The 25,890-nt window shown below is 31.2% G+C and overlaps 1 protein-coding gene and 1 long non-coding RNA gene across 2 annotated transcripts in view; both read right to left on the bottom strand.

The window, feature by feature from the left end:
• The window catches only part of LOC136271747 (uncharacterized), a 31,641-nt gene extending 19,141 nt beyond the window's left edge, over positions 1-12,500 (bottom strand). The window contains exon 1 of the long non-coding RNA XR_010709728.1: positions 12,409-12,500. This is a non-coding gene — a long non-coding RNA (uncharacterized lncRNA). The remainder of the gene's footprint in view (positions 1-12,408) is intronic.
• Positions 4,326-5,091, bottom strand: LOC105342934 (uncharacterized). Its single transcript, XM_066072176.1, has 3 exons — positions 4,960-5,091; positions 4,711-4,836; positions 4,326-4,436 (listed from the first exon to the last, which is right to left on the bottom strand). The coding sequence occupies exons 1-3, from the start codon at positions 5,089-5,091 to the stop codon at positions 4,413-4,415; spliced, it is 282 nt and encodes a 93-aa protein (XP_065928248.1). The 3' UTR covers positions 4,326-4,412.
• Positions 12,501-25,890: the final 13,390 nt, after the last annotated feature.

Below are 25,890 nucleotides of genomic sequence, written 5' to 3'. Positions count from 1 at the left end.
TGTCGCATAATGTCATCGAGCGCATTATGGATTTAATATCAATGTAATGAGAAGCATGCTTTTGACAATAATTCTTGATTCATATAGTTGAGTTTTAAGACATTAAAAGTTATGATAATTGAAATAACTATTGTATTCAATAATTTAGAGGTTTGATTTAGTTAAAAACGTGAAAGTAAATGAAAAACTAATGCACCAGTACATAGGAAGTCATATGCATACTGCACATTTTTTTTAACATAACGTGGTACATGTTATTTATTCTTCAAAATTATGGATACATATACATGATGAATAACTAATGTACTAATTTGCTTCGAACCATCATTTAACAAGTTTTAGATGTTTCAAATTGCTAAAATGTATTTTTAGAGGATAGAAGATTGAGTCAAAACGCACAGTAAATCTTTTTTACATAATATTTGAAAGTTAAATGGCCTTCTATTGTTATCAAGAATATGAAAAAAAAAGTATAAAGATGAATATTTAAGAAGATTGAATTCTCTTGTGGAAATCAGTTTAGAATTTATGCGGTTTGACTAAGTAGAAGCCGTAGCTATTGTATTGTGCCATATTCTACAGCATGAAAAAAAATATATGCAACATGTCAATATTTTACTTCAGTTTGATTGTTTGCATATTGCTTTTTAATATGTACCAATAATTATATGGTAAACCATATAAACATCAAAGATAGAAAAAAAAACCTTATTTTTTATCTTAAACGGGTGATACACTGCGTTTGAAGATGGGTATTACAATGATGATTGTATGTACTGATTTTATTCATTGGATATCTAAATAAGTTAAATGATCCAAATGCATACTTATGGTTAAAATAATTTCTAATGGCCACTTAGTATGTTATTAGATCTTTTGATTTATCGTATGTTTTACGGTGCGACTTATGGAGCGTACATGTATATTTAAACAATTATCGAAGACTATCATTATAAAAACGGACGTACTAAAGTTCTCTGAGAGTCAGGCGAATTTGGTACCTTTGATTTTCCGCCTCTCCTTCATGTATATTACCACCATGTCTACACTGACATGGACTTTTTCTCAGTTTGAAAAAAGTACATCAATGAACCAAGTTTGTTTAAAATCTAATAGGACCCGACACTCTGACAACTCAATGGGTTTTCATTAAATGAGCTATTATGAAAGTGTAGAGTATTTCGGCGGTTTTTAAAGAGAAAAGTGAGTTTTTGCTCTTAAGGTCCGCCTCATCAGGTGTCCACTTTATAGGTCACGCGTTATTGAATCGAGAATGAGTTGTTACGCGGGTATGTTATGGCTGTCCGAAGCTAAATATATATCGAAAAATGATACTATTTTAATTATCGAAAAAATACTTTAACCGAGCGAGTTTCTTTAAACTTTTATTACATAAATTAACAGTTACATCCAACACTATATTTGATGTATTTTTGTGACGTCATATATTTTTCGTAAGCACGTGACAGGTCTATTCTAACACGGTAAATAATCTATAAAAATCGCATCGGCGCAAGTGAATAATGACATTAAATCAAAAATATTTTTATGAAAAATCCTTTGATAAGTAATGTATTTTGCAGTTCTTGCCATAGTATCCTTTGCCATAGTAATATTTGCATCTGAGTTTTCTGGCAAACTCATCAATGTCATTTAGTAAAGAGTGCGAACCTGAATATCCGCCTATTACACGACTGGTCGGTGTAGTAGAGAAAAGAATGTAATGTTTGATACGGCAGGTTGATGTTTGAAGATACCACGTGGTATTGGATACGCCTCCTTCTTATATGGAGGCTAAAAAATAATCTCCTAAAAGTAAAAGAAAAACAAACAGTTAAGTGCAAGTACTATGGTATATTCCGTTTTTTTTATAAAGCTTTTATAAATGATATAGTTAAAGTGTTTTACCGTTACAATGGTGTAAGGGAACAATGCATGATTTTAAAAGCGTCAGTGTTAAGTTTGCATACTAAACACATTGCAAGTGTCTAAAGTTCCAACCAGTGCGTAAAGCTCCGCTTGAGAAAGATAGATAGTTATCCATCACTTTATGACTGTTCAGCATAAACTGATTCAGGCTTTGTTATAGTGATTGGGGCCATAATGTCCGAACAGTTTGTTGCGGGGGTGGTTCCTACGCTGGCTAGGTCTAAAATAAGGGCTACCCCGTCCTCGTCGGAATTGGTCCCGAGCGTGCAAGTGTGTCATAGCTGCTAGTCTATATCTGAGATCACTGATTTCATTAATTTGTTCTTCATGTAATTTGGTTATTTGTTCGAACTGCCTTTTTTCTTGTTCAAAGTTGAGTGTTTACGAATTTCTTGCAGAGTCTGTGTTCCCACAGAGTTGCTCTCCATTTCTTTGCATTTAATCTCTCCTTCAATGTATACGAGTACTTTTTGAGCAACTTCTTTTGTCTGTTGGGCGACCGTGTCTTGCCAAAACGTCCCGAATTTTTCGTTGTCGTCACAAACTAGATTTAGGGTGCACACGATGCGAGTGTGGAACCATGTTAGGAATTTTCCGGTTTGAATTCCGTACCTTAAACTCTTTTTTCTCCTTGCAAGTGCCAGTCTCTGTTCTAGGATAGGTTTGATGAGCTTCATCCCTTCAGAAGGTTATTGGATACGTTAACGCTATCGTTGGATTCGGGTAGAGTCTTCGATTAGAGTCTTGGATTTTGGATTTTGCCTCTTGGTTAGACGGAATATCATCATCGATATCAATGAGCAAATTTTGGTTCTGCATTTTAGTTGGTTTTCTGGAGAGTTAAAGTTTGTTGAAGCGTTGGAACATGCTAAGTCAATGTAAGGCGGGAGGATGGAGCTATGCCTTATACCTTGTATAAGGGAATGAATTATTGTTGACAATGGCAGTAAATCTGAAGCAGTCTTTGATGTAAGTTGAGATTCCAAAGTTAAAGCGGATGTGCAAATTGTTTAAATAAATTCTTTAAATTTTTTTAATAAAAAAATAAATCCCGAGCGTGCACGTGTAAATATAAATACTTTTAATATTTTTTAAATACTTTAAATACTGCTTTCGCACAGCCCAGGGATCGCTATCTAACATGCATAATTTTTCATTTTACATCAATTGCATTCGAGGTACTTGTTTACTGAAAGAATCAATCAGCTTGTGAGGAAACAACTTACAACAGAGAGCATTAAAAATACAACATATTTTGGAAAAAATGACAAAGGAAATGAAATTCTATTAACACACATAAACAGTAACTCTGATCTTAACAGTGATACTGAAATAAAAAAATCTACATTTCATTTGTTAATGATTAGGCAATGCTAGCAAATTTAAAACCACACTGTAAATCTTTGAAGGATACACAAAAAGACAGTCCTGTTAGCTACAGTTCTTCGGTTTACGATAACGTGTTTGTTAAAGGAATTCTTAACATACATTGATAAATAGTTAAACACATGTACGATATAAAAAACACTGCACTGACAATTATTAAGCTGACTGTAACACGATAAAGCAAATTATTTGAGCCGGTATGAGCTCTCTTGCATATTCTCTTTATTGAGCCATTGTTGAAACTCGAGTGTGTTGACAAACCTGTTGATTAAATCAACATAAAAGTATGCTGATGAAAGAGAAAAATGATATTAATACATGTATTTTATGTATTTTTACTTGTACTAGAAAATGATTAATATAATCAATGAATATATACATATCCGATTACAGCAAAAACAAACATATTACAACTATTCCTTTGAACGGATATGATATCACGTTTAACCCTGAAATGTTTGTATGAAACACCAAAACTACAACATGCAATCAATAGGATGAATAACACTTGCTAATTGTTTTCTGTGATGACAACCTTTAACGAATAAGTTAAAATAACGTTTTTATTGCAAGAGGTACTTGTGAATAAAATTCTTACGCATTTAAAAAAAACTTGATTTGAATCATTACACATAAATAACAATACATCGCCCCCTTTTATATTCTACGCAATAGCTGACAACTTCTTATACAGATACATGTTTAATCAAATTTTTGCCAAATGAAATCATCGCTGTCGAAATATTGGCTTTTACTTGGAGAAGTGTTTCATTTAAAGACGAGTCTAAATGGCAAATGTGTATCTTAGTTCTCAAATGTATTGTGAAGTGTTTGCCTAACACCTGACCTCATGATTTTGTTGTTTTTTAGAATCATGAAACGAAAGTACTAAAAGAATGTACTTTTTAAACACTATTAGAAAGACAACCTTAAAGGAAATATTGATACTATTAGACCTTGTTTAGCCTTTTACAAAGTGTTGATTTAAAAACTCTTATTTTAATAAAAATGGCATGCATTGAAAATCTTACCATGTGTCTTGTCTGAAGAAGTACCGTATGTTGATTTTGAAATTTGAAAAGCTCCTGTCTTCCTGGTCATGATGGTAGAATTTGTACTCTCTGAAAAACATTTGAACTCAAAAAGCATAAACGATTTAAACCAATACTCGTGTATTGTAAAATGATGCTTAATATATTTATTTCTGTATTTATCTTTAGAAACTATTAACTTAGATTTTAGATCTCTACTATCATATATTCCTAAAGGACGATTAGTTGATAAAGTTCTCAAGGATATAAACTTGGTTGGTGAGTTAAAAACCTTCTAAAGATGGATTTGTAGAGCTCTTTAAACTATATATGTTATGCATAACATTAAACACTAATGACTAACTGTTACATCCACTAGCAGGATCACAGAGATCATTCTCACAATGACGTTCTTGCTGACAATCTTTTCCGTACTTTGGGAATGGACAAAGTATTTCACAATACGAGCCTGTTCTCCCAGTCTCACATTCTACAGTATACAATGAAACATAATGTCATAGGAATGTTATAAAAGAGAATTTAAAGATAGTATTGATAATCTTATAAGTAAATGCTCTTAAGTTAGTACCATAAAAAATAGACTACTCTATACCTGACACTGAACGTTTACATCCAAACGCAAAGTGACAATTGTCATCGCTACAGTTGCACGTGAACTGACAGTCGACGCCATACGTAGGAGCTGGACATCGTTCTCTACAATCTTGTCCAAAAAACCCGACATTGCAACCTTTAAAGTACATTTGTGTTTATATATATAGAACTTCGTATTAAGATATAAAAGAAATTATGTTTGTTTTTATATTTAAGATACAAACGTGTGCATTTATTTATGGTTTCATTCCAAGCATATCCAAAGCAGCATTCAGGACCGTTATGTCTTATAAAAAAAGAAAAATGACTAGAGCAAAGCTCGTTGCAAAGCAACGAGTGGGTCTTCCGATAATGTCGAAAGTAAAGCTAAAACTTTCTCTAAGAAGCATAGTTCTTAAACCAATAAACATAAATAAATAAAAAAAAATCGAATTATTTTTGGTACGAGTTCACAAAATCAAAATGATTCTAGGTACGATTTAGCAATAACATTATCAATTTCAAGAACGACTTAGCAAATACAAATCCGAATGTGTTTAAGTACGATTTAACAATTATCGAATTATTTTAGATACGGGTTAATTAAACTATGAACATAAAACTATTTTCTTTACCAAGAATGTGGAATCAAAATTTCCAGAAAAGTCAATTTTTAAACACCTATATCTCTGTAATGCATCGGCCGATTTTAAAACGGATTTCAATTTTACATTAAACTTAATAAGCTTTTATTTTTGCTTTTATGATTAATAACAAATGATCGCTCTAAAAAAGGTTACTATAAAAAGACTTTGTAGCCCTCCTGGCCCCTACTTTGAGGGGTCAGCCCCTTTTTCTTGATATCAAATTAAAGGTCTCGCAAATATAAACATATTTTGTTCAACAAGTGTTCACGAATTGTTAACCGTTATAGAGATATCGGAACAACTGTGTTTAAGGGGCCAACCCTTCAACTCCTTACTGGGGCCACCAACGAAAAATTTTTAGGTATCACATTGTTAACAGCATTATTTTCAGCAACTTTTGTTATACAATGTTTTTCAAAATATTTCTCCTTTTCAAGATAATATTGATCAAAGTTTTGGACTTCTGGCCCCTTGAAACCCCTAATTATGTAACATATGACTTTAGAATGGTCCAGTATAGATGAACAGCGCTGTACAATGAACATTTTGCTTCTATAATTAATAACAAATTATTTTTCAGTAAAGAGTTATTAAATAAAGACTTTAGGGCGCTCTTGACCCCTAATTTGAGGGGCCAGTCCCTTTTTCTTAATATTAAATAAAAGATCTTAAAAATATAAACATATTTTGTTTAAAAAGTGTTCAGAAATTGTTGACCGATTTGGAGAAATCTGAACAACAGTGTTTTAGGGACCGACCCTTCAACTCCTTACGGGGGCCACAAACCATAAATTTTAAGATACCATGTTCTAAGAACATTATTTTAAGCAACTTTTGTTCAACATTGCCTTTCAAAATATTTCTCCTTTTCAAGATATTAATGATCAAAGTTTGGGTCTTCTGGCCCCTTGAAACCCCTAATTAGGTAACAAATGTTTAAAATAAGGTACTGTGTAGATAAACAGCTGTACAATGAACATTTTTGCTTCTATAATTAATGACAAATTATTGCTCAGTAAAGAGTTAAAATTAAAAGACTTTAGAGCCCTCCTGGCCCCTAATTAAAGGGGCCAGCCCCTTTTTATTTAAACAAAACAAAAGCTCGTGTAAATCTTAACAACTTTTGCATTACATGTTTTAACAAATTATCTACAGGTTAAAAGATATTTTGCAAAACGTGTTAAAATTTTGCCAAAAAATTTGGTGCTAATTTTTTACCTCGGGTGAGCTTCGGCGCCGTGCGCATTTTCCACAATGTCAAATACAGAGGATCATCTACAGACATCCATCTACATATTCCTGAAAGTTTCACGTTTCTATACCATTTAGTTTCGGAGGAGTTACGTGGACAAAATGGTCCATAAAAATTCACAAAATCTTCAAAATCTGAAACCGGAAGTGACCTTATCAGCTCAAAATTTTATATTCGCAAGGACGTTTTATGTTCTATCAGTCCTGTAAATTTGGTGAAAATCAACCAAATAGTTTTTGAGTTATAGCTCTCGAAAAATGTCAGAGGAAAAATATAGAATAATAACTAGAGCAAAGCTCGTTGCAAAGCAACGAGTGGGTCTTCCGTTAATGTCGGAAGTAAAGCTGAAAGTTCTTGTAAGAAGTAGAGCTCTTAAACTAATAACAAGAGTAACTAAAATAAAAAAAATGAAAAATATCGAATTATTCCTGGTACGACTTAACAAAATCCGAATGATTTTAAGTACGACTTAACAAAAACCTTTTCCGATTTCAAGAACGACTTAACCAAAAAAATCCGAATGTGTTCAAGTACGACCTAACAATTATTTTTGGTACGAGTTAATTTTACTTTGAACATTACGCTATTTTTTTAACCAAGGACGCGGAATCAAAATTTCCGGAAAAATCAGTTTTTAAACCCCGATATCTCAGTAATGCATCGTCCGATTTTCGAACGGATTTCAGTATTAGGATCAGCTGATTTAGCTCTACAAAATACGTATACGTTTTTTATTTGATCAAAAAAAATATTTTTTCGAAAAATTTGAATCACTTCCGGTTTCGACCGGAAGTGACGGATTTTTATTTCCAGCCTTATTGCACATGTAAATTGCCAAATTCATAACCACGGAAAATTTCAGGCCTCCATCTTAAAGCGTTTTTGAGAAATGCCGCGGACAAAATGACTTTTTTAAAACTTTAAAAATGACGTAACGTTAAAACGGAAGTGACGTTGTTATAGACACTTTTATATCTTTGAGGAATTTTAATTGCACATAATATCTGCAAGTTTCCCTGAAATTGGTGGGAAACTTTTTGAGTTATGAAGCCGAAAAGGAGTCAGAAAAAAAAGAAAAAGAAAAAAAATTAATAATTACTAGAGCAAAGCTCGTTGCAAAGCAACGAGTGGGTCTTCCGTTAATGTCGGAAGTAAAGCTGGAAGTTTCTGTAAGAAGCAAAGCTCTTGAACCAATAACAAGAGTAACTAAAATAAAAAGATGAAAAAAATCGAATTATTCCTGGTACGACTTAACAAAATCCGAATTATTTTAAGTACGACTTGACAAAATCCTTCCTGATTTCAAGAACGACTTAACAAAAAAAATCTGAATGTGTTCAAGTACGACTTAACAATTATTTTTGGTACGAGTTAACTTTACTTTGAACATTACGCTATTTTTTAAACCAAGGACGCGGAAACAAAATTTCCGGAAAAATCAATTTTTAAACCCCAATATCTCTTTAATGCATCGTCCGATTTTAAAACGGATTTAAGTGTTAGATTCAGCTTGATAAGTTCTATAAAACACATATTCATTTTTGATTTGATCAGAAAATTCATTTTTTCGAAAAATTTGTTTCACTTCCGGTTTCAACCGGAAGTGACGGATTTTTATTTCCAGCCTTATTGCACATGTAAATTGCCAAATTCATAACCACAGAAAATTTCAAGACTCTATCTTAAAGCGTTTTTGAGAAATGACGCGGACAAATTGACTTTTTTTTAAGTTTAAAAATAACGTAACGTCAAAACGGAAGTGACGTTGTTACGGAAACTTTAACATCTTTGAGGCATTATAATTGCACATAATCCCTGAAAGTTTCCTTCAAATAAGTTGAAAACTTTTTGAGTTATGAAGCCGAAAAGAAGTCAGAAAAAAAAGAAAAAGAAAAAAAACTAGAGCAAAGCTCGTTGCAAAGCAACGAGTGGGTCTTCCGTTAATGTCGGAAGTAAAGCTGGAAGTTCCTGTAAGAAGCAGAGCTCTTAAACCAATAACAAGAATAACTAAACTATAGAGATGAAAAAAATCGAATTATTCCTGGTACGACTTAACAAAACCGAATGATTTTAAGTACGAATTAACAAAAACCAATTTGATTTCAAGAACGACTTAACAAAAAAAATCCGAATGTGTTTAAGTACAACTTAACAATTATTTTTGGTACGAGTTAACTTAACTATAAACATTACGCTATTTTTTAAACCAAGGAGGTGGAATCAAAATTTCCGGAAAAATCAATTTTTAAACCCCGATATCTCTTTAATGAATCGTTCGATCTTAAAACGGCTTTCAGTGTTAGATTCAGCTTGATAAGCTCTATAAAGCACATGTTCATTTTTGATTTGATCAGAAAATTCATTTTTTCGAAAAATTTGTTTCATTTCCAGTTTCGACCGGAAGTGACAGATTTTCATTTCGAGTCTTATTACAGAGGTAAATCGACCAAATCATAACCATTGAAAATTCCAAGCCTCTATCTTAAAGCGTTCTTGAGAAAAGTCCGGGACAAAATGACTTTTTAAAATTTTTAAAAATGACGTCACGTCAAAACGGAGGTGACGTTCTCTTTAAAACTTTCACATTTTTGTGGGACGCTAACTTGCAAAAATCTCTGAAAATTTCATCAAAATCGGTTAAAAACCTTTTGAGTTATGAGGCAAAAAAGGAGTCAGAAGAAAAGAAAAAGTATAACAATAATAATAAAAAGAAACAATAGAATAACAAGAGGGTCTTCCGTTGGAAACGGAAGACCCTAAAAAGAAACCGAAGAATAACAAGAGGGTCTTCCGTTGAAAACGGAAGACCCTAATAAAAAGAAACCGTAGAATAACAAGAGGGTCTTCCGTTGGAAACGGAAGACCCTAAATATCAAAGTACTATTTAGATCTAATGATTGTCATACGGTTAGAATATCAAAAGAAAATTTAAGCACTTATCAAAAAGGTGGAGTAAAAGTTTTGTGTTTGTGAATATGTGTCAATGACACGTAAAATTGCGATCAAAATGTTGCTTAATTTTAGCATATCTTCAATCAAATTAATGTAAATATTTGTTGTCTATCAATATTTCCGTCTTCCTAGTTGATTTGTAGTTTCATCCTTTAAATTGTTCATGTTCTCAAAATTTGATTTTGGTTTTAAATACTGCACTTAATTGAAACGCTTTACGTATTTTATTAACCAAGGAAATGCAATAAAACTCTATGTAAGTTAATGAAAATGTTTACGGCATCTTGAAACTCCCATCCTTCCAATAAAAAAACCCGAAACCCCCCCCCCCCACCATTAAAAAAAGAAAAAAAAAACCCAAACAAATAAAGAAGTCGAAAGAGACTCGTTAGAGGGGAGATATTTATAGATATCATAATTGCTTTTATTATCTTCCCTATCTGCATCACCAACGTCCTTACATCGCTTGCCAATAAAAAACCAAAACATTCACACCAGGGCATGTGATGTTCAAACGCAATACAAAGCATTAAAGTGAGTTCCCCATTCTCCACAAACACCTATCGTTTAAACTTAAGTTCTCGACTCCAACGTTATAACTGTAAACCAGTTTTGTCATATACAGTAAGAAGAGGGGGTTTTGTAATTATTTTTGATATTTATGATATAGTCTGCTGATGAAACGAAAACATGTAAGGAATGCCAATGCGTCGCAAACCTGTTGGCACAGGGCGAATCCACTGTTAATCAAATGATGTTGCGTAATGAAATACATGCAGATAGATATTAATCCAGAAATGCATTATCATGATGATTTTTCAAATGCAGTTCTTGTTTAAAACAATGCTACATGTATAAAATAAATAAATAAATAAATGTAGAGTATTCAGGAGAATGAAGATGCCAGTATAAATTTCTTTATTCAGAAGAAAAAGTTAAGTAAAAATTCATTTTATAAAAAATATGAAAAAGTAAGTAGATAATTCATTAGTAAATTGCGTAAAAAAATATCTTATGAACTGAATGTTGTACACGGTTGGTGATGTTACCTTTTTATAGAAATTATCATGTAGAAAAAAATAGGGATTTAAATGCAGGGTCTTCATAACATATAGCATCATAAAAATTCAAGTTGTAAAGCATAGAACTTTTTTTTACTTCGCTTAAGTTTATTTTGGTTTATACATGTATTATTTTATACATGTATACACAACATTAGATAAACTCATACTCTGTACATTTCAGTGAATTTGCATTAACAATGACGATATATTTCCGCACAACCTACCGTCATCGAGATTTACAAAACTTAAAAAGGGAAGGCAGCTAAAAGTCTTGAAGATGAATAGGCATTGTGATTAACAGACAGAGAAACACATAATACGATGTTCTGTTATTGATACTTCACTATTGTATAAAAATTTTTAATACGTTGAGCATATGATTAAACGAATGTTGTTGTTTTTTAGTTTTATAACATTTTTGAAGCAATGTTTGTTATTTGTTGACATATCTCACACAAGTGGAAGCATCACCTGACCTTTACTATATTTGTGTTGTCACAAAGACGTCATAATATTCCAAAAAAAAATTAAGCAAATTCAATTTATAAAAAATTATTTATGTTAATGCAATCGTAAAGATAAAACCCATGAAAAGTTGACTTTTAAATTTGACTATCATTAAAAGTAAATTGCCCTTTGATACATCAACAATTCATATATTTACATTTATTTTGAAACATCGTTGTTTATAATCACATTTCCCAATTTCATTTTCTGAAACACGGCTGTTCAATTTTTTCAAGACGGGTTTGTAACTGAATCTTGTTGTACATGTATTTGTGAACGCTGCTTAACAGTAAGACTAATATATAACGCAAGTAAAATCAAGACAAGGATAGCGAGACTGATAATAATATGGTCTTTAATATCTTGAGATATATCTGTATTTCTTCGACGAATTTCCATTTCATTTCCTGAACCATATCTGATGAATGTCTTTGTAAACAGGACATTGTAACATTTTCTGCAATGAGAGAACCAATGCTTAAAAAATAACCGAACGGACAAAATATAACACTAGCGTACGATATATAAATTTATGAAGAGTTGACTATGCCGACCTGCATATGATATCTATCTCTGAGGATGAGAAATATAGAAACATACAAGCTTAATAAATAAAAATACAATTTAAAATAGTTTTATAAGTAGTCTTACTGTGTTCCTTAATTTGATTTGTTGCTTTTATAGAACGTATGATGTCATTGTGTCGCCTTAAAGATGGCGTTAGAGTACGATTTACCTGCTCTATAAATTACTTAATTTTCTTAAAAGTGTACTTTTTTTTACATTAAATCATTTGTACAGAAACAGTTGAATAAATATACATACCTTAACCTCCAGTAGCCGGATCACAGAGTTCCTTGTTGCATTCACATTGTAATTGGCATTCTTTTCCGTAGCTTGAATTAAGACAACTACATTTGTTGTAACTTCACAGTAATGGCTAATGCGCCCATTGCTACATTCTAAAATATATACTTAAATAAACAAGACACATAACTTAAAAGTTTGAATTTCGATGTAATAATTTAAGATATCAATATACTTACCAGACTGCAACCGTTTACATCCATACATGTAGTGACATTGGTTATTACTACAGTTACATGTAAGCTGACAGTTCAACTCTTAACTAGGCATTTGGCATGTTTGACTACAATTTTTTCCATAATACCGATTTAAACAACCTTGAAAATAATCACAAACGTTTCAAAATAAAAAAAAGTATCCATACTATTTTATTAGGAATTCAACAATTATATAGCTTACATAATAATACATACGTGTGCATTTGTTTTCAGTATAATTCCACGTAAATCCCACACAGCATTCTAAACCATCAGGTCTACAAGATATATTCAAGAAGGCCCAAATACTTTTTTTTTTAACTCTAACTAAACTTGTTCTCTAATTAAGACAGTATTCACAACCATAGTTGATAAATATCTAAACAAAAGAATTCCTATTAATGAATTTTATTCTATCGAATACTTATTTGCTTTGCATTGGATTTTTGTAAGTATTTACATTTTGTGATCATATTTTTAATTAGCATTATTGAACTTTACAAGCCTACTTTCTATTGGCGACGCTATATCAAACGGTTAAAATCTTGAAATATTAGTTGATTTTTGTGTAATATTTTTTACACTCTCATCCGAATGGTAAAACAGCATGAATTGACAAAAGAAATGTGTTGCTTATGGTTTAAAAAAATCATGGCTGAGATAAGTTTGCCAATTTCACCTAGAAAGCTGACGTATCGAATGTTACGGTAGAGGCGTTATGATTTTCTTCCGCTTTCAGTAAATATACCATAATTCCTAATACTATTAAATTGCATTAATTTTCATGGTAAAACCGATCACATAATTCATTATGTAACACTGTTTTCTAAGTATTCTATTTAAATTATTACCAGTTAAACATGTTGTAATTCACATTTTTTGGTTCCCTATACACCTCGATTACATGTCTTGCTTTCCCTCTAGTTCAATCAGTGTAAGGTCGGCTTTTAGAATGAATAAGTATGTCCTTCTAAACTGGAATGCTATAAGGTCTGCTGGGGTAATAATTGTAAAAGAGCTTTGAGAATGCTTTAGCATTATAAAAGCGCTATATAAAAAATTGCAATTATTATTAATAATTATTATTTAGGAAAGATCAGCTTAAAACTTTTAGAATTCAAATGAGAAAGGGGGATATCTTGGGATAATTAATGAAGTCAAAAGTATTGTAAGAACTGTAGCCATATATTTCTTTATTGCTTAATACATCAGAATATTTTGTATTATCGTATAATTAAGATGTAAAACATATTTTTACACTGACAAAAGTAATATGGTTTTTTAATTTAGAAAAAATAAACTAATAAGCATACTGACAAAAAACCCAACACGCCTGATGATATAGATAATATGTAGTTAACATGATATGTTCTCTGTTAATTATCTAAATCACAAGGACCTTTTCATGATGAATTTACATGATCGATACATTTTAAACGATGTCGTTTGGGTCAATCTTTTTTATACATATTTTTATCTATCTGTTACAGACAAAATCATTTAAATGATTATTTTATTTCAAAAGATATATGTAATGCATATGGCGTTTTTGAAAAGTACGTTATTTTAAACCCTATGCTAAGTTTTTCTAAATAAATGATATAATTAAGATATAATATGTATATTCGTAGTAGCAAATGAAAAAGAATCACTACTTTTCTTAATAAATTGATAACTCTATCTTAGACAACTTACCTTTCTAGGTTTTCTAGATGTGAAAAGAACAAGTGCAACAAATAAAGAGATCTGCACATTAATCAAATTAAATTTACATGCGTGCATCATATTCAGTCAGTACTTTTTGATTAATGTTACATTAGCATATAAAGAAGACAATGTAAAACACAATATATGATTATTTCAGATTCATGCATTTTTTTCGTTTTTTTAAACGATACTTCGTTAACTCTCATGCATGTCAATACATTGTAAGCTATGATACTTAGATACTTACCCTTGACATAAATTTGAATATGCAACGACACGGTGAAATAATAGCGAATAAATGCTAATTATGGCCATTAAAGGTCCCATGGCTGATTTTGACGTGACTCTGATTCATTTGATAGTTGACTGCCAGTGTTTCCTATATTGGTTTTAACTTCTGCTTAAAATTTAATGCAACTTTAGTCCCCTATAAACTATACAAATCATGATATTTGATTTCCTATGGTTTGCCTGATTTAAAAAAAAAATAATGAAAACGGCCGGATGTCAGTACCACGCCCTGCGGGGCTGAATATCTATATTTGTTTAGTGTATATGAAAAAAGAACTTAATCCCATATTAACAATTGGCATAAAATATAGACATTAAATATACATGTATTGAACTTTAATGCAAGTTTATTGAATCATTTACCAAACTAATTTACATTTTTTTACTTTTTCAATTTTCGCCAATAAAGTATTTAAGGTTCCCCGATCCTCAGGTACCAAAAATTGAAAGTGTAAATTTTAAAGCAAATGACATTTTACAGTCTCATACTAATGATTATAATAATAAATGAAGCATTTATATATACTATTTCCATGCGTTTTTCAAAGATAATGCATTATCACCCATATAGATTTTTATAAGGAAAAAGAAATGACTTCAAGGTTTTGCTAATTTTAATTAGTAGAGTATGATTACACCTGACTGCTGCACATAAAACATTAGTAGATATGTAGATGTAAAATAAATAAATAAAAATGTGCTGTATCCAGTATTATAATCATGGAAATAATTAAAATATCTTTACATCATGTATGAGAAAGAGTTATCTTTCTTTCAAAAAGTCAACAACAGATGTAATAATGTTCCTGCGCTTTGTTACTCTTGGTGTTCCATGAAAACACTCAAGGATAATATATCTTATAAAAGATACTAAAAGTGACATTTTACACTTTTATTTGAGGTTAATACAATGCGAATACACATGAATCTAATATATGGACATGTACTGGTGAATCTCGATAACTCGAACTTCAGGGGACCATGATTAAACTTCGAGAGATCAAGAGTTCGAGAGCTCGAAAGTTTTAAAGAATCTGGAAATTTTCGTTCCGGTCATTTTTGGTTCTAAAATTATAGTAGCCGGAAATTGATATTTATAACATGAAAAGATAGTCTAACATGATTTCACTCGTATTTTCTGCTTCATTACTTCAATTTAAACGATACAGAACTTAGTTGTGTGGTTTTGAAGTGTATTTTTTCATGTTAAAAATCTTTTAAGCATATTATGTTTTCTTAATCATTACTTTAGAGTATTTTAAATAAAGAGGAGTTTACCGTAACTTTATGAGTTATTAAAATAAATAGATCAGTTACAAATTACCTATCTATCCTTTGAAGGAAGCAAGGGGTAGTGTCACTTACAGTGCTGCTATCGTGAAAGTTGACAAAACTATCCTATCCTATCCTATATCCTGTATCCTGCATCCTATCCTGCAAATAAGCTCTATCCTATCCTATCCTATCCCATACCTTGAAAATATACGAATGCAAGTTAAATGAAACGAAATTTAAGAATTAAATGATTTTATCAATTAACGTAGTACTCAAAAAGAATAATTAAATCTTAAAACCGAATATTCTTCGAGCGGGATAACTTACTTACCTGTGCTACGGTAAAATTAAATCGTACGTGGGGTGGACACAATTTATGCATTAAAAACAGATAAACAACTTCGATGCACTTATTGAGGAACTGTTTAGTCACATATTGTTATCAAATCATTTTCTTATCACGTATAACTGAGCGTAATTATCATCATTCGAGCGATTCGTTCGGCGATAAATGTAAACACGATCTGGAAATAAATAATTCCTTTAGGAAGTTTATATCGTTTAAAGTTAAACCACTCGGAGTTATTTTTAAAGTATAAATTCTCAAGCATTTATAGCTAGCTAACATTTATTAATTCGATATGTTCAGGTTAATATCGTACAGAAATATGCGTCCCTGTTATTGGGCATTGAAGAAATTACATGAAACGTGAAACAATGTATGTTTCTTGTATACATGTTTATCTTTTAAAATGCCGAATTGTTCGTTTATAAATTCAAGCTTTTATTACTTTGCAGACTCTAAATGAAGTAAAAACAGAAATCTATTTCCGACGTTGTCAAATGTTGCATCGAATTCTCGCAGTAACTCCGTACTTGCGTACGAATTGACAAAGATGTAACGCCGACATTTTAGCGCGCATCAATGTTATGCACCGCGTTCTTGATATAATAATTATTCTTAAATGGTTTAACTTGTAAAATGTATTAAATTGACATTGAAAATACATTGTTTAGCCAATTTTCGTTTCGCAAAATAACTCTGTTTATACTCGAATCTGATTGGCTACATGATGCAGGATAGGATAGGATAGGATAGAACTTAACTTTTATATTTCTATCCTGTATCGTGCATCGTGCATCCTATCCTAACCTATCCTTGTCAACTTTCAGGATAGCAGCACTGTACGTAATTAACCAATTAACACTACCTCGCTAGCCCCCAGGAGTTCACTCAACCATCCATGTAAAGGTCCACGCAGAGCTATAATTATACGCTTGATCGGTCGCGTGTGTACACAGCAACCACTTGGAGTTATCAAGAGTGAAAAACAATGAAATAAGGAATGAGGAATCATTCTTTGAGTATTATGAGGTGATAATTTCGGTCGGGGCGTGATCAAATCCAATAAAGCCCGAAGGGCTTTATGATAGATTTGATCACGCCCCGACCGAAATTACCACCTCATAATATTAGTCAGAATACGAATAATATTGATTCGTGTCGAGGATTCCTGCAAACTTACAATCTTGTGCGCTCACTTTCTTTATTCGTTGGAAATCATCCTTGACATTTCGTTAAAAGTAAATAAATGCTCGTGTTAATACATGACTTTAGTTTACAGTTTGTTTCAAAGATTGACTATCATTATGAAATCCAACTTTTGTGACTACCCAAAAATATTTTGTATTTTGCATTTGATGTCTGATTTATAGCTTATCTATAGATGAGAAATTCTATCAAAACACATAAACAGTTACTTTAATGTTAACAGTGATAAAGAAATAAAAAAATAACTACATTTCATTTGTTAATGATTAGGCAATGCTAGCAAATTTAAAACCACACTGTAAATCTCTGAAGGATACACAAAAAGACAATCCTATTAGCGACAGTTCTACGGTATACGACAACGTTTTTGTTTAAAGAATTCTTAACATACATTGATAAATAGTTAAACCAATGTACGATATAAAAAACACTGCTGCAACAATTATTAAGCTGACTATAACATGATAAAGCAAATTATTTGAGCCTGTATGAGCTCTCTTGCATATTCTCTTCATTGAGCCATTGTTGAAACTCGAGTGTGTTAATATACCTGTTGATTAAATCAATAGAAAAAATTATGCAGATGAACGTTTTTATTTCAACGGGTACTTATGAATAAAATGTTTACACCTGTAAAGAAAAACTTGATTTGAATCAGTACACATAATTAACATCGCCCTCCTTTTATATTCTACGCAATAGCTGATAACTTCTTACACAGATACATCTTAGATCAAATTTTTACCAAATGAAATCATCGCTGTCGAAATATTGGCTTTGAATTGGAGACGTGTTTCATTTGGAGACGAGTCTAAACGGCAAATGTGTATCTTTTAGTTTTCAAATGTATTGTGAAGTGTTTGCCTAAAACCTGACCTCATCATTCTGTTGTTTTTTAGAACCATGAAACGAAAATACTAAAAGAATGGGCTTTTTCAGCACTATTAGAAAGACAACAATAAATTGACGTAAAAGGAACTATTGATACTGTTAGACCTTGTATAGCCTTTTGCAAAGTGTTGATTTAAAAACCCTTATTTTAATAAAAATGGCATGCATTGGAAATTTTACTATATCTCATGACTGAAGAAGTACCGTTAGTTTGTGGAGGAAAAGTCTGAGAAGTGGAAGCCCTTATGTCTTAAACCAACGCAAAGGCCAGTCAAAGTGAGTTGTATGTTTTGAGGGAGTATTACCTACAGTACCGAGCAGACCCAACCTTACACCAAAGTAAACCCGAACTTAACCCCAGGTTTACTTTGGGGTTTACTTGGGGTTTATTCTAGGTCTGCGTTTTGAAAATGTGGGTCCACTTGGGATTTACTTTGGGTTTACTTGGAAATTGCCTTTAGAGCTTAACTGTATGCACTGAATTGTGAAACAGAGCCATCTTTTATTTTACCATCCTTCTGCCTGTAATTCCTGCCCCTTGTGTATTCCTAATACACAGTTAGCGTCTGCTTTCAGGGATATACTTTTGACCGGGTTTACTATCTGTGTCCACTCTGGGTTTACTTTGTGTTTACTCTGGGTTTAGTCTGGGTCCACTCTAGTAAACCCAGAGTAAAACCAGAGTAAACCCAGAAAGTAAACCCAGGGTTTATTTGGGGTTTATTTCTGTAAGGTTGGTCTGATCGGTACTTTATGATGGTGTAGGTATCATTGTACCACGAAGTATATTGAATAATTAATTTTTCATTTATGGTACATGTATGTTATTGCAAAAGTTTTCGAAAATCGACCATTTAATTTCCAAGAAGACAATGCCACTCCTGACTGTTCTAGAAAACAAACATATGGAAAAAGGCAATCGGAATTCGAATTAAAAAGTTTAACAATATAATCATACCATTTATAAAGATTGGCAAAGTGTTTGCAGTTGACCTTACGTCTTGAGTCGTAGTTGGTATAACTATAGTACTTTTGGGGCTGACTAGGAAAAGAAAAAACCGTTGACTACTCGAATGTTTAATTTAAATACAGGGAAAATAATTTGTGTAAATTATAATCTTATACATGCACACACTATTAACATGCAAATTAGTTATTCAAACGTATAATTTTATAAATATCTGAGGCTTTTTTCTTTTCTTGTAAGCTATAATTCATACTTGGGAACTCATTTTAAAATACGAACCATGAATTTATGATTACATACAGTTACATCCATATGCTGGATCGCACAGCTCCTCTTCACAGTTACATAGAAACAGACACTCCTTTCCGTAGTTTGGAAAACGACAAGGTACATCACAATTAGTCCCAAGTAGCCCAATATCACATTCTGAATATAAAAAAATTAATAATGACAACTGAATAAAGATATAAATTAACAATTTTTAAAAAATACATACAATAAATTTCTTTCTGGTCATCTTAAAACAAATCAAAAACAGGTCATAACACGTTTAAGGACCACATGATCTAGATTTTATTATATTACAATACCTACAGTTAATATACTTATTTTTAAGTTTTAATTTCATTACAATTAACCTTTCTATTTAGTTACTATTTAGTTACTTAAAAGTCCCAGGGACGGGTAATATTACTTCGTTATAAGCGTAATTCATTATATCCATCAAGTTTACAACATGAAATAGAGACTTGGGGAATGACATTCACTTCGCTGTAAGCGTCAATTCATTAAAAGCGTGTTCGCTATAACCGTGGGTTACTGTATGTGGTATTTCAACAATAGTATTTGCTCTATGTATATAATTATTAGACATTAAATACCGATATATGCGTGGCTTTATATAAAAATATGTCTTGCATACATGTACATGTAACTCTCTAATTTAAATGAGAAAATAATTCTTCTGAAATTAACTTTATTTGGTCGATGCAAGTATCTTTACAAAATCAAAATCTATCAGTGGCATAAATTTTTTTTATTATAACACTGGAAAAGATAAAAAAGGAATTTTCTAAAAACAAAAAGAGGTGGGGGGGGGGGGGTCCAAGGAATAGTTTTTGGTGTCGGCGGGAGTTGTGCCCAATTCCTTTTCTCGTGTTTTGATGAATAAATGAATTTAAGAAGTTTGATTTATCGTTTAATACTAACAAAGATACTATGATAATTAAAAGTTTTGTTCGTTGACTCCCACAACATTATAAATATTGATGCTCCTTTATTTTGACATATTTCTTAAAGAAAAACTATATTCAAGAATGATCATAAATGTGTAAAAAGAATAAAAATGGAACAATTTAGTTTAAGAAAAATAAATGATTATGAGTAAAAATATATAACTTTGATTTGAAAAATGTTTGAAACATAAATATTATATTTTTACCATTTACTGCAATCTTTGGAGAAGTTTTGTTCCGTGATTCGATCTCTTCTGTTGGATTTGGTATAGAAGTTTTGGAACTCACTAGTAAAAGTTAAGTTGTTTGCTGCATAAAATGTTTAGTCAAAAAAAAATCAAAATGTGTTGCCCGAAAAGCTCAAATTGTAATATAATAAGAGTTCTTCAACCGGGCTGAATTTCATGATTTTTATCAATTTTTTTATTACATTTTATTGCATACAAAATGTGAAATACAACTACTGTTGTTTTGTTCAATTTTTATCAATAATTAAATCTTTCTATCTTATTCAAACTTATTTTGTGAAACCATAACTTTTCTATTTCGAGAAAATTATTTAAGATACTGTTATAAGTTATGATTTCTTTTAATAAAAGAAGAAATTCAACGTCTAAGGTTTTAGCATGTTTGCAATTACGTGTCATATTTTACTAGTTGATGACAAAAATGTATCCTGACGTTATGGGTTTCCGATAACCTAAAACTAAACGATGCCTCTGATGACTGTCTTTTTAGTTAACAAAATTGAAACTACATAATTTTTAACCTCAGACATGGCATTGAAAATCGCCGATACAAAATCAAAGTTAGTCGTCTTTATATGCAATTTCTAGCTTTGAATAGACTGTATGCCGAATTTGACCGATGAAAATGTGCGTCACGTGCTTCCGATAGTATATAAGTCATCAACATTTCTTTTCAATAATACTTAACATAAATGTAATATTACCTTTTCAATATTTTCTATATTATTTCCAATTGTTTTCTTAGACCTTTTTTTCCAACGTTAATCGTTCAAATATTTGATTTCCCCCCTAACTTCGTTTATTACTTATGATTATTACAATGCCGTAAATTGTATGGTTATTATTAATGCTTTTATTTCAGAAGAAGCTTAATTTATACCGCTTCTAGGATTACAAACTAAGGAAACGGAGTTCATTTGTTTAAACTATCAACTGTTTTAAACGCTAATTTCTTCATTTGAAAAACAAAACCAAAACAACAACTTTTAATTAGAATAAATAGACAGCGTACATATAATCTATTTTATGTATTTTCTGCTTTACAAACAAAACTCTAGTAGTTTCACTAAAAAAGAAACTTATTTTGTCACAATGCTGTTATAATTAAAATAAACGATGTACATGTACGTTTTGAAAATTTCCATAATAACCTGTTTTTTACAATATTGTATGCAACGAAGTAATTGAAAATTCAAATTATAAAGTACCAACTTCTTGAAAACAAACTACAATGAATTAATTTATGAACAATTTATTTGAATAGATCTTACCATACTTTCATTGGATTATTACTATTTGTTAAATTTGCATTGCAGATGTTTTTATTTGAGAAAAAAAAAGAGTCGCAAATCAAGAAATAGAATTTCGTAGGCTTTTAAATTATATTTTTCACTTAATCAAGTCTTAGATTTCAATACACAAAAATAGTAAATTAAGTAAATTAACATTGTTGCATACGTGTACCTTCACATCCAATAGCCGTATTGTAGTATTCCTTGCTACAATAACATCTTAACTGACAATCTTTACCGTAGTTTGGATAATGAGAACATACATTACAATTTAATCCAACTCTCCCAACCTCACAAACGGTATCAGAGTTTAAAAGCATCGCCATTTTAAAAGCAGTTTAATACAAATATGAGGCATTATTAACATCCTAAAACAGTTACAAGTATCTTATATGTGAGAAAAAACTAGCTTACCAATCGCAAATTGTATTTTCAAAACCATCGTGTATAAGACAAACACATAATGCATTGTGTATACAGAATGTATAAATCATAAGATTTTTGTTATGTATATTCCTGTCTTCATTAAAAAGAAGTATTTCCTCTTCCCGATATCCTAGATTATATATTTGGAAAAAATTTCCTTTTATAAATTTACCAAAGTGCAAAAAGCAATTATTAGTGTGTAAATTAAACTTAACGTGTAGAGAGGTCATATTTATGACGTCAATCTTTATAATTATGTATGAGTCAATTGTCACCAACGTAAATATCAGAAACTATTTCCAGTGTTAAAAAGTACCTGCAAGTAAATGTAATGCACGAAAGTGGATATGATAGCAGGAATGTATTACCATGATGAATTTCAAACAAACACAGTCAGTTGGGAACTTGCAACATTGTTACATGACATGTAGTGATAAGGAAGAGTGTTTAAAATCAAAAGTCCAAACAAAAAATACAGCAACAGCAGAGCAAACACGGGCCTCTAAAAATAGAGGTAGGTAGCATCAGGTGCCATGGAGGAGTTAGTATCCTTTGCTGACCGGTCACACCCGCCGTGTGCTCTTTTTCGTAATCGGAATAAAGGGAAAAACCCGTAGACAAATTTTACAATGCCAAAAAGGAACTAAATGTTGTAATGTGCGTGTATTAAACCAAGAAATATACATGAAATAACCTATCTACATTTAATGCACATTTAATAATTATCATGATAAATATAGCATTTGATTGAATGTTATAATGGGAACACTTTTTTTTTTACCAAAGTATACTGCCAACGCATGCCGTCTTGCTACTTCCGGGTCAAATGACCTCATGGTTGAGAACAGGAAGGAAGTGGCTCGAAAAATGATCCATTTATATTCTTTCCAGAAACCTTAAAATTAATTGATGCAATTTTGAAAAATTAAAACACAACAGGAAGAATCAGCTCTTGAAACAACAATTTGTACTTTGCAGTAAATAATATGTTATTCTGTCTCAGGCTTACTCTACCGATACTTTTGCCATGCAATTTTAAAGAAGCAAATTTGCCTTAATATTTTCTGACAGTTTGTTTTATAAGATGAATTTTAAACAAGCATATGATCTGTTTTTTATACATATCTTAAAAGAAGTATCCTGTGATTATAAATCAGTCACCAATATAGATGTAGTCACTTAGATTCGAGCAATATTATTGCTTTAAGGTAGACCCAGTGTTTTAGAAATTTGTGTCCAAACAAAGTCTTTTTTTCAAATTTGAACAAATTAAACAATTGATATTGTTATACTTTCATGTTAAATACTGAAATCTGATTGGTTAAGACGCAGTTAATAATACTTACTATTACCCTCAGCGTTAGCAACGCACTTGGCAACGGGTAACATTAAAAAATGTTACATGCGCGAAAATTATGCGTGTACGGTTCGCTGTAGAATTCACGTTATTCCTATATAAAAGCAGTAAAATTTTCTTAAAAATTTTAAAAAAGACATTCAGTATAACAAAATAAATATTGCCTGTTTGGGAGGATAACAGTTGAAATTGACACCCCTCGAAAACCATTGTCAACCTCCGCTTCGCGTCGGTTGACAATGGTTCTCTCGGGGTGTCAATTTCAACTGTTACCCTCCCAAACAGGCACTATTTATATAATGTTACTACAAAGGCCAAACTATTTATACTTTTGCATTTCTGTTTTTCTACGGTGAGCCTCAGCTCACAAGGTCAAAAAATTCAACAGCCAAATTTAAGTGCAATAAAGTTTAATATCATAATTTATTAAATTATGCGCCAACATATATTATATTTTGTTAAAATTTAAGAAAATCTGATTTGTATAGAAAATATACAAAAATATTACATTTATTCCTCAAACAACCTCCAAAGAATTCACAAAATTTCATATTTATAAAATTTTTAAAAAAATTTATTCAGTTTACAAAACTTTTTATTAAACATTTATTAGAGTTACTTAATTAGTTAACAAAAAATATAGTCTATGTAATTTTACCAGTCAGTTTTTGTTTGATAGAGTTTTGAACATGTATTTTCCCCATATTTTTTGACAAGTTTTTCAATTGTTTTTTCTGCATTCATTAAAAAAATTCAAAAGGACCAAATATACATAATGTTTCTATTAATTGCACCTTGTCAACTGATTTCATTTGAATATATACATGTTACAGCATATTTACATTTTTTAATGTAGGATTACAGTAAACAATTCACATAGAATACCGCCATCAAGTTAATAATTTCCGTTTAGTTCTACATTCTGTTACCCAAAGAACATAACGGATCTCTACTTGATCTCTGGAAACTTGTGTAAACTTTGTTTCATAAATCATATGATTATATGTTGAAAGTACAACTTGTTTGTAGTTGTGTAGTTTGTATTTTCCAGATAGTTTCGGATGAGGGGATTATTACTAACGAACAAATACTACAAAGGGATGTCCTCTCGGTATTTCCGGTTCAAGTGACTTCATGATTGCGATCAGGAAGAAAGTGGTTCAAAATATGATAATAATACCTAGAAACTTTAAAACAAATTTGTGCAGCTTGGGAAAATCAAAACACCACGAGAGGAAAAAGCTCTGTTCAAACAACGAATTGTATCTGCAGTCAAAAATATCTTACTCTGCTCAAGGCTCACTCTGCCAACACACCACAATTGAATAGAAGCAGATTTGTGTGATTTTATGCTCAAATGCACTATTTAAGGTGTGTTTTGAAATAACATTTGATCTTTTTTTGCATATTATCCGGTCCTTATAAATCATTCACCAAAATAGATGTAGATTTGTGCAACATTATTTTATTAATTTTAGTAGTAGAATATTACAATCGACAATTTTTAGGATTATAGTCCAAAACTAGTACTATGATTTTTTTAATCAATTTTAATTAAACTGTGTTAAATTGACAGTCATGTAATATATATACATGCATGTAGATGTTATTGTTTGTCAAGATTTCATTCATTTTACATATTAAACAAAATGTACCAAAGTGATTTTAAATGTTTAACTTGATTGAAATATAATATTAATTTTAATAGGAACAATTTATATTATTTCAAAGCAAGCTAAAACGTAAAATAATTCAGTGGAACGTATGTTAAACAAGTACGCCTGGGACCTAAAAAAAAGCACCGGTGGTCGATGTCGTACAATTTATCTAAGATCCAAGAGAGAAAACTTCGATAGATATACTGACCCAACAGGCACTGCTTTTTCTTGGCAATGCATTTACGTAATTTTTGTTTTTTACTTAATCACTTAAGGATGAACTGGTACGTGGGAAAATGGCACTTGGCTAAAATTGGTCTTAGTAGGTAGCACGTTCTTTTACATTAACTGTACAATAATGAACTAGCATTTCGTCAGCAGACACATTACAATAACACCAAAATATCCGGATCAGTCGACCTGATACATGTAAGTAATCATTCCTAAACCTATTCCTCTCTTTAGATACAACATTTTGAGATGAAAATAAGCACCGTGTAAGTTCTGCTCTATATTATATATGTATTAGGGTGTAAGATAATCCCAGCTTGTATGAGAAAGTTGG

This window comes from Magallana gigas, chromosome 9 (genome assembly GCF_963853765.1).
Source record: "Magallana gigas chromosome 9, xbMagGiga1.1, whole genome shotgun sequence".
NCBI lineage: Eukaryota > Metazoa > Mollusca > Bivalvia > Ostreida > Ostreidae > Magallana > Magallana gigas.
This window is presented reverse-complemented; position numbering and strand designations above follow the sequence as displayed.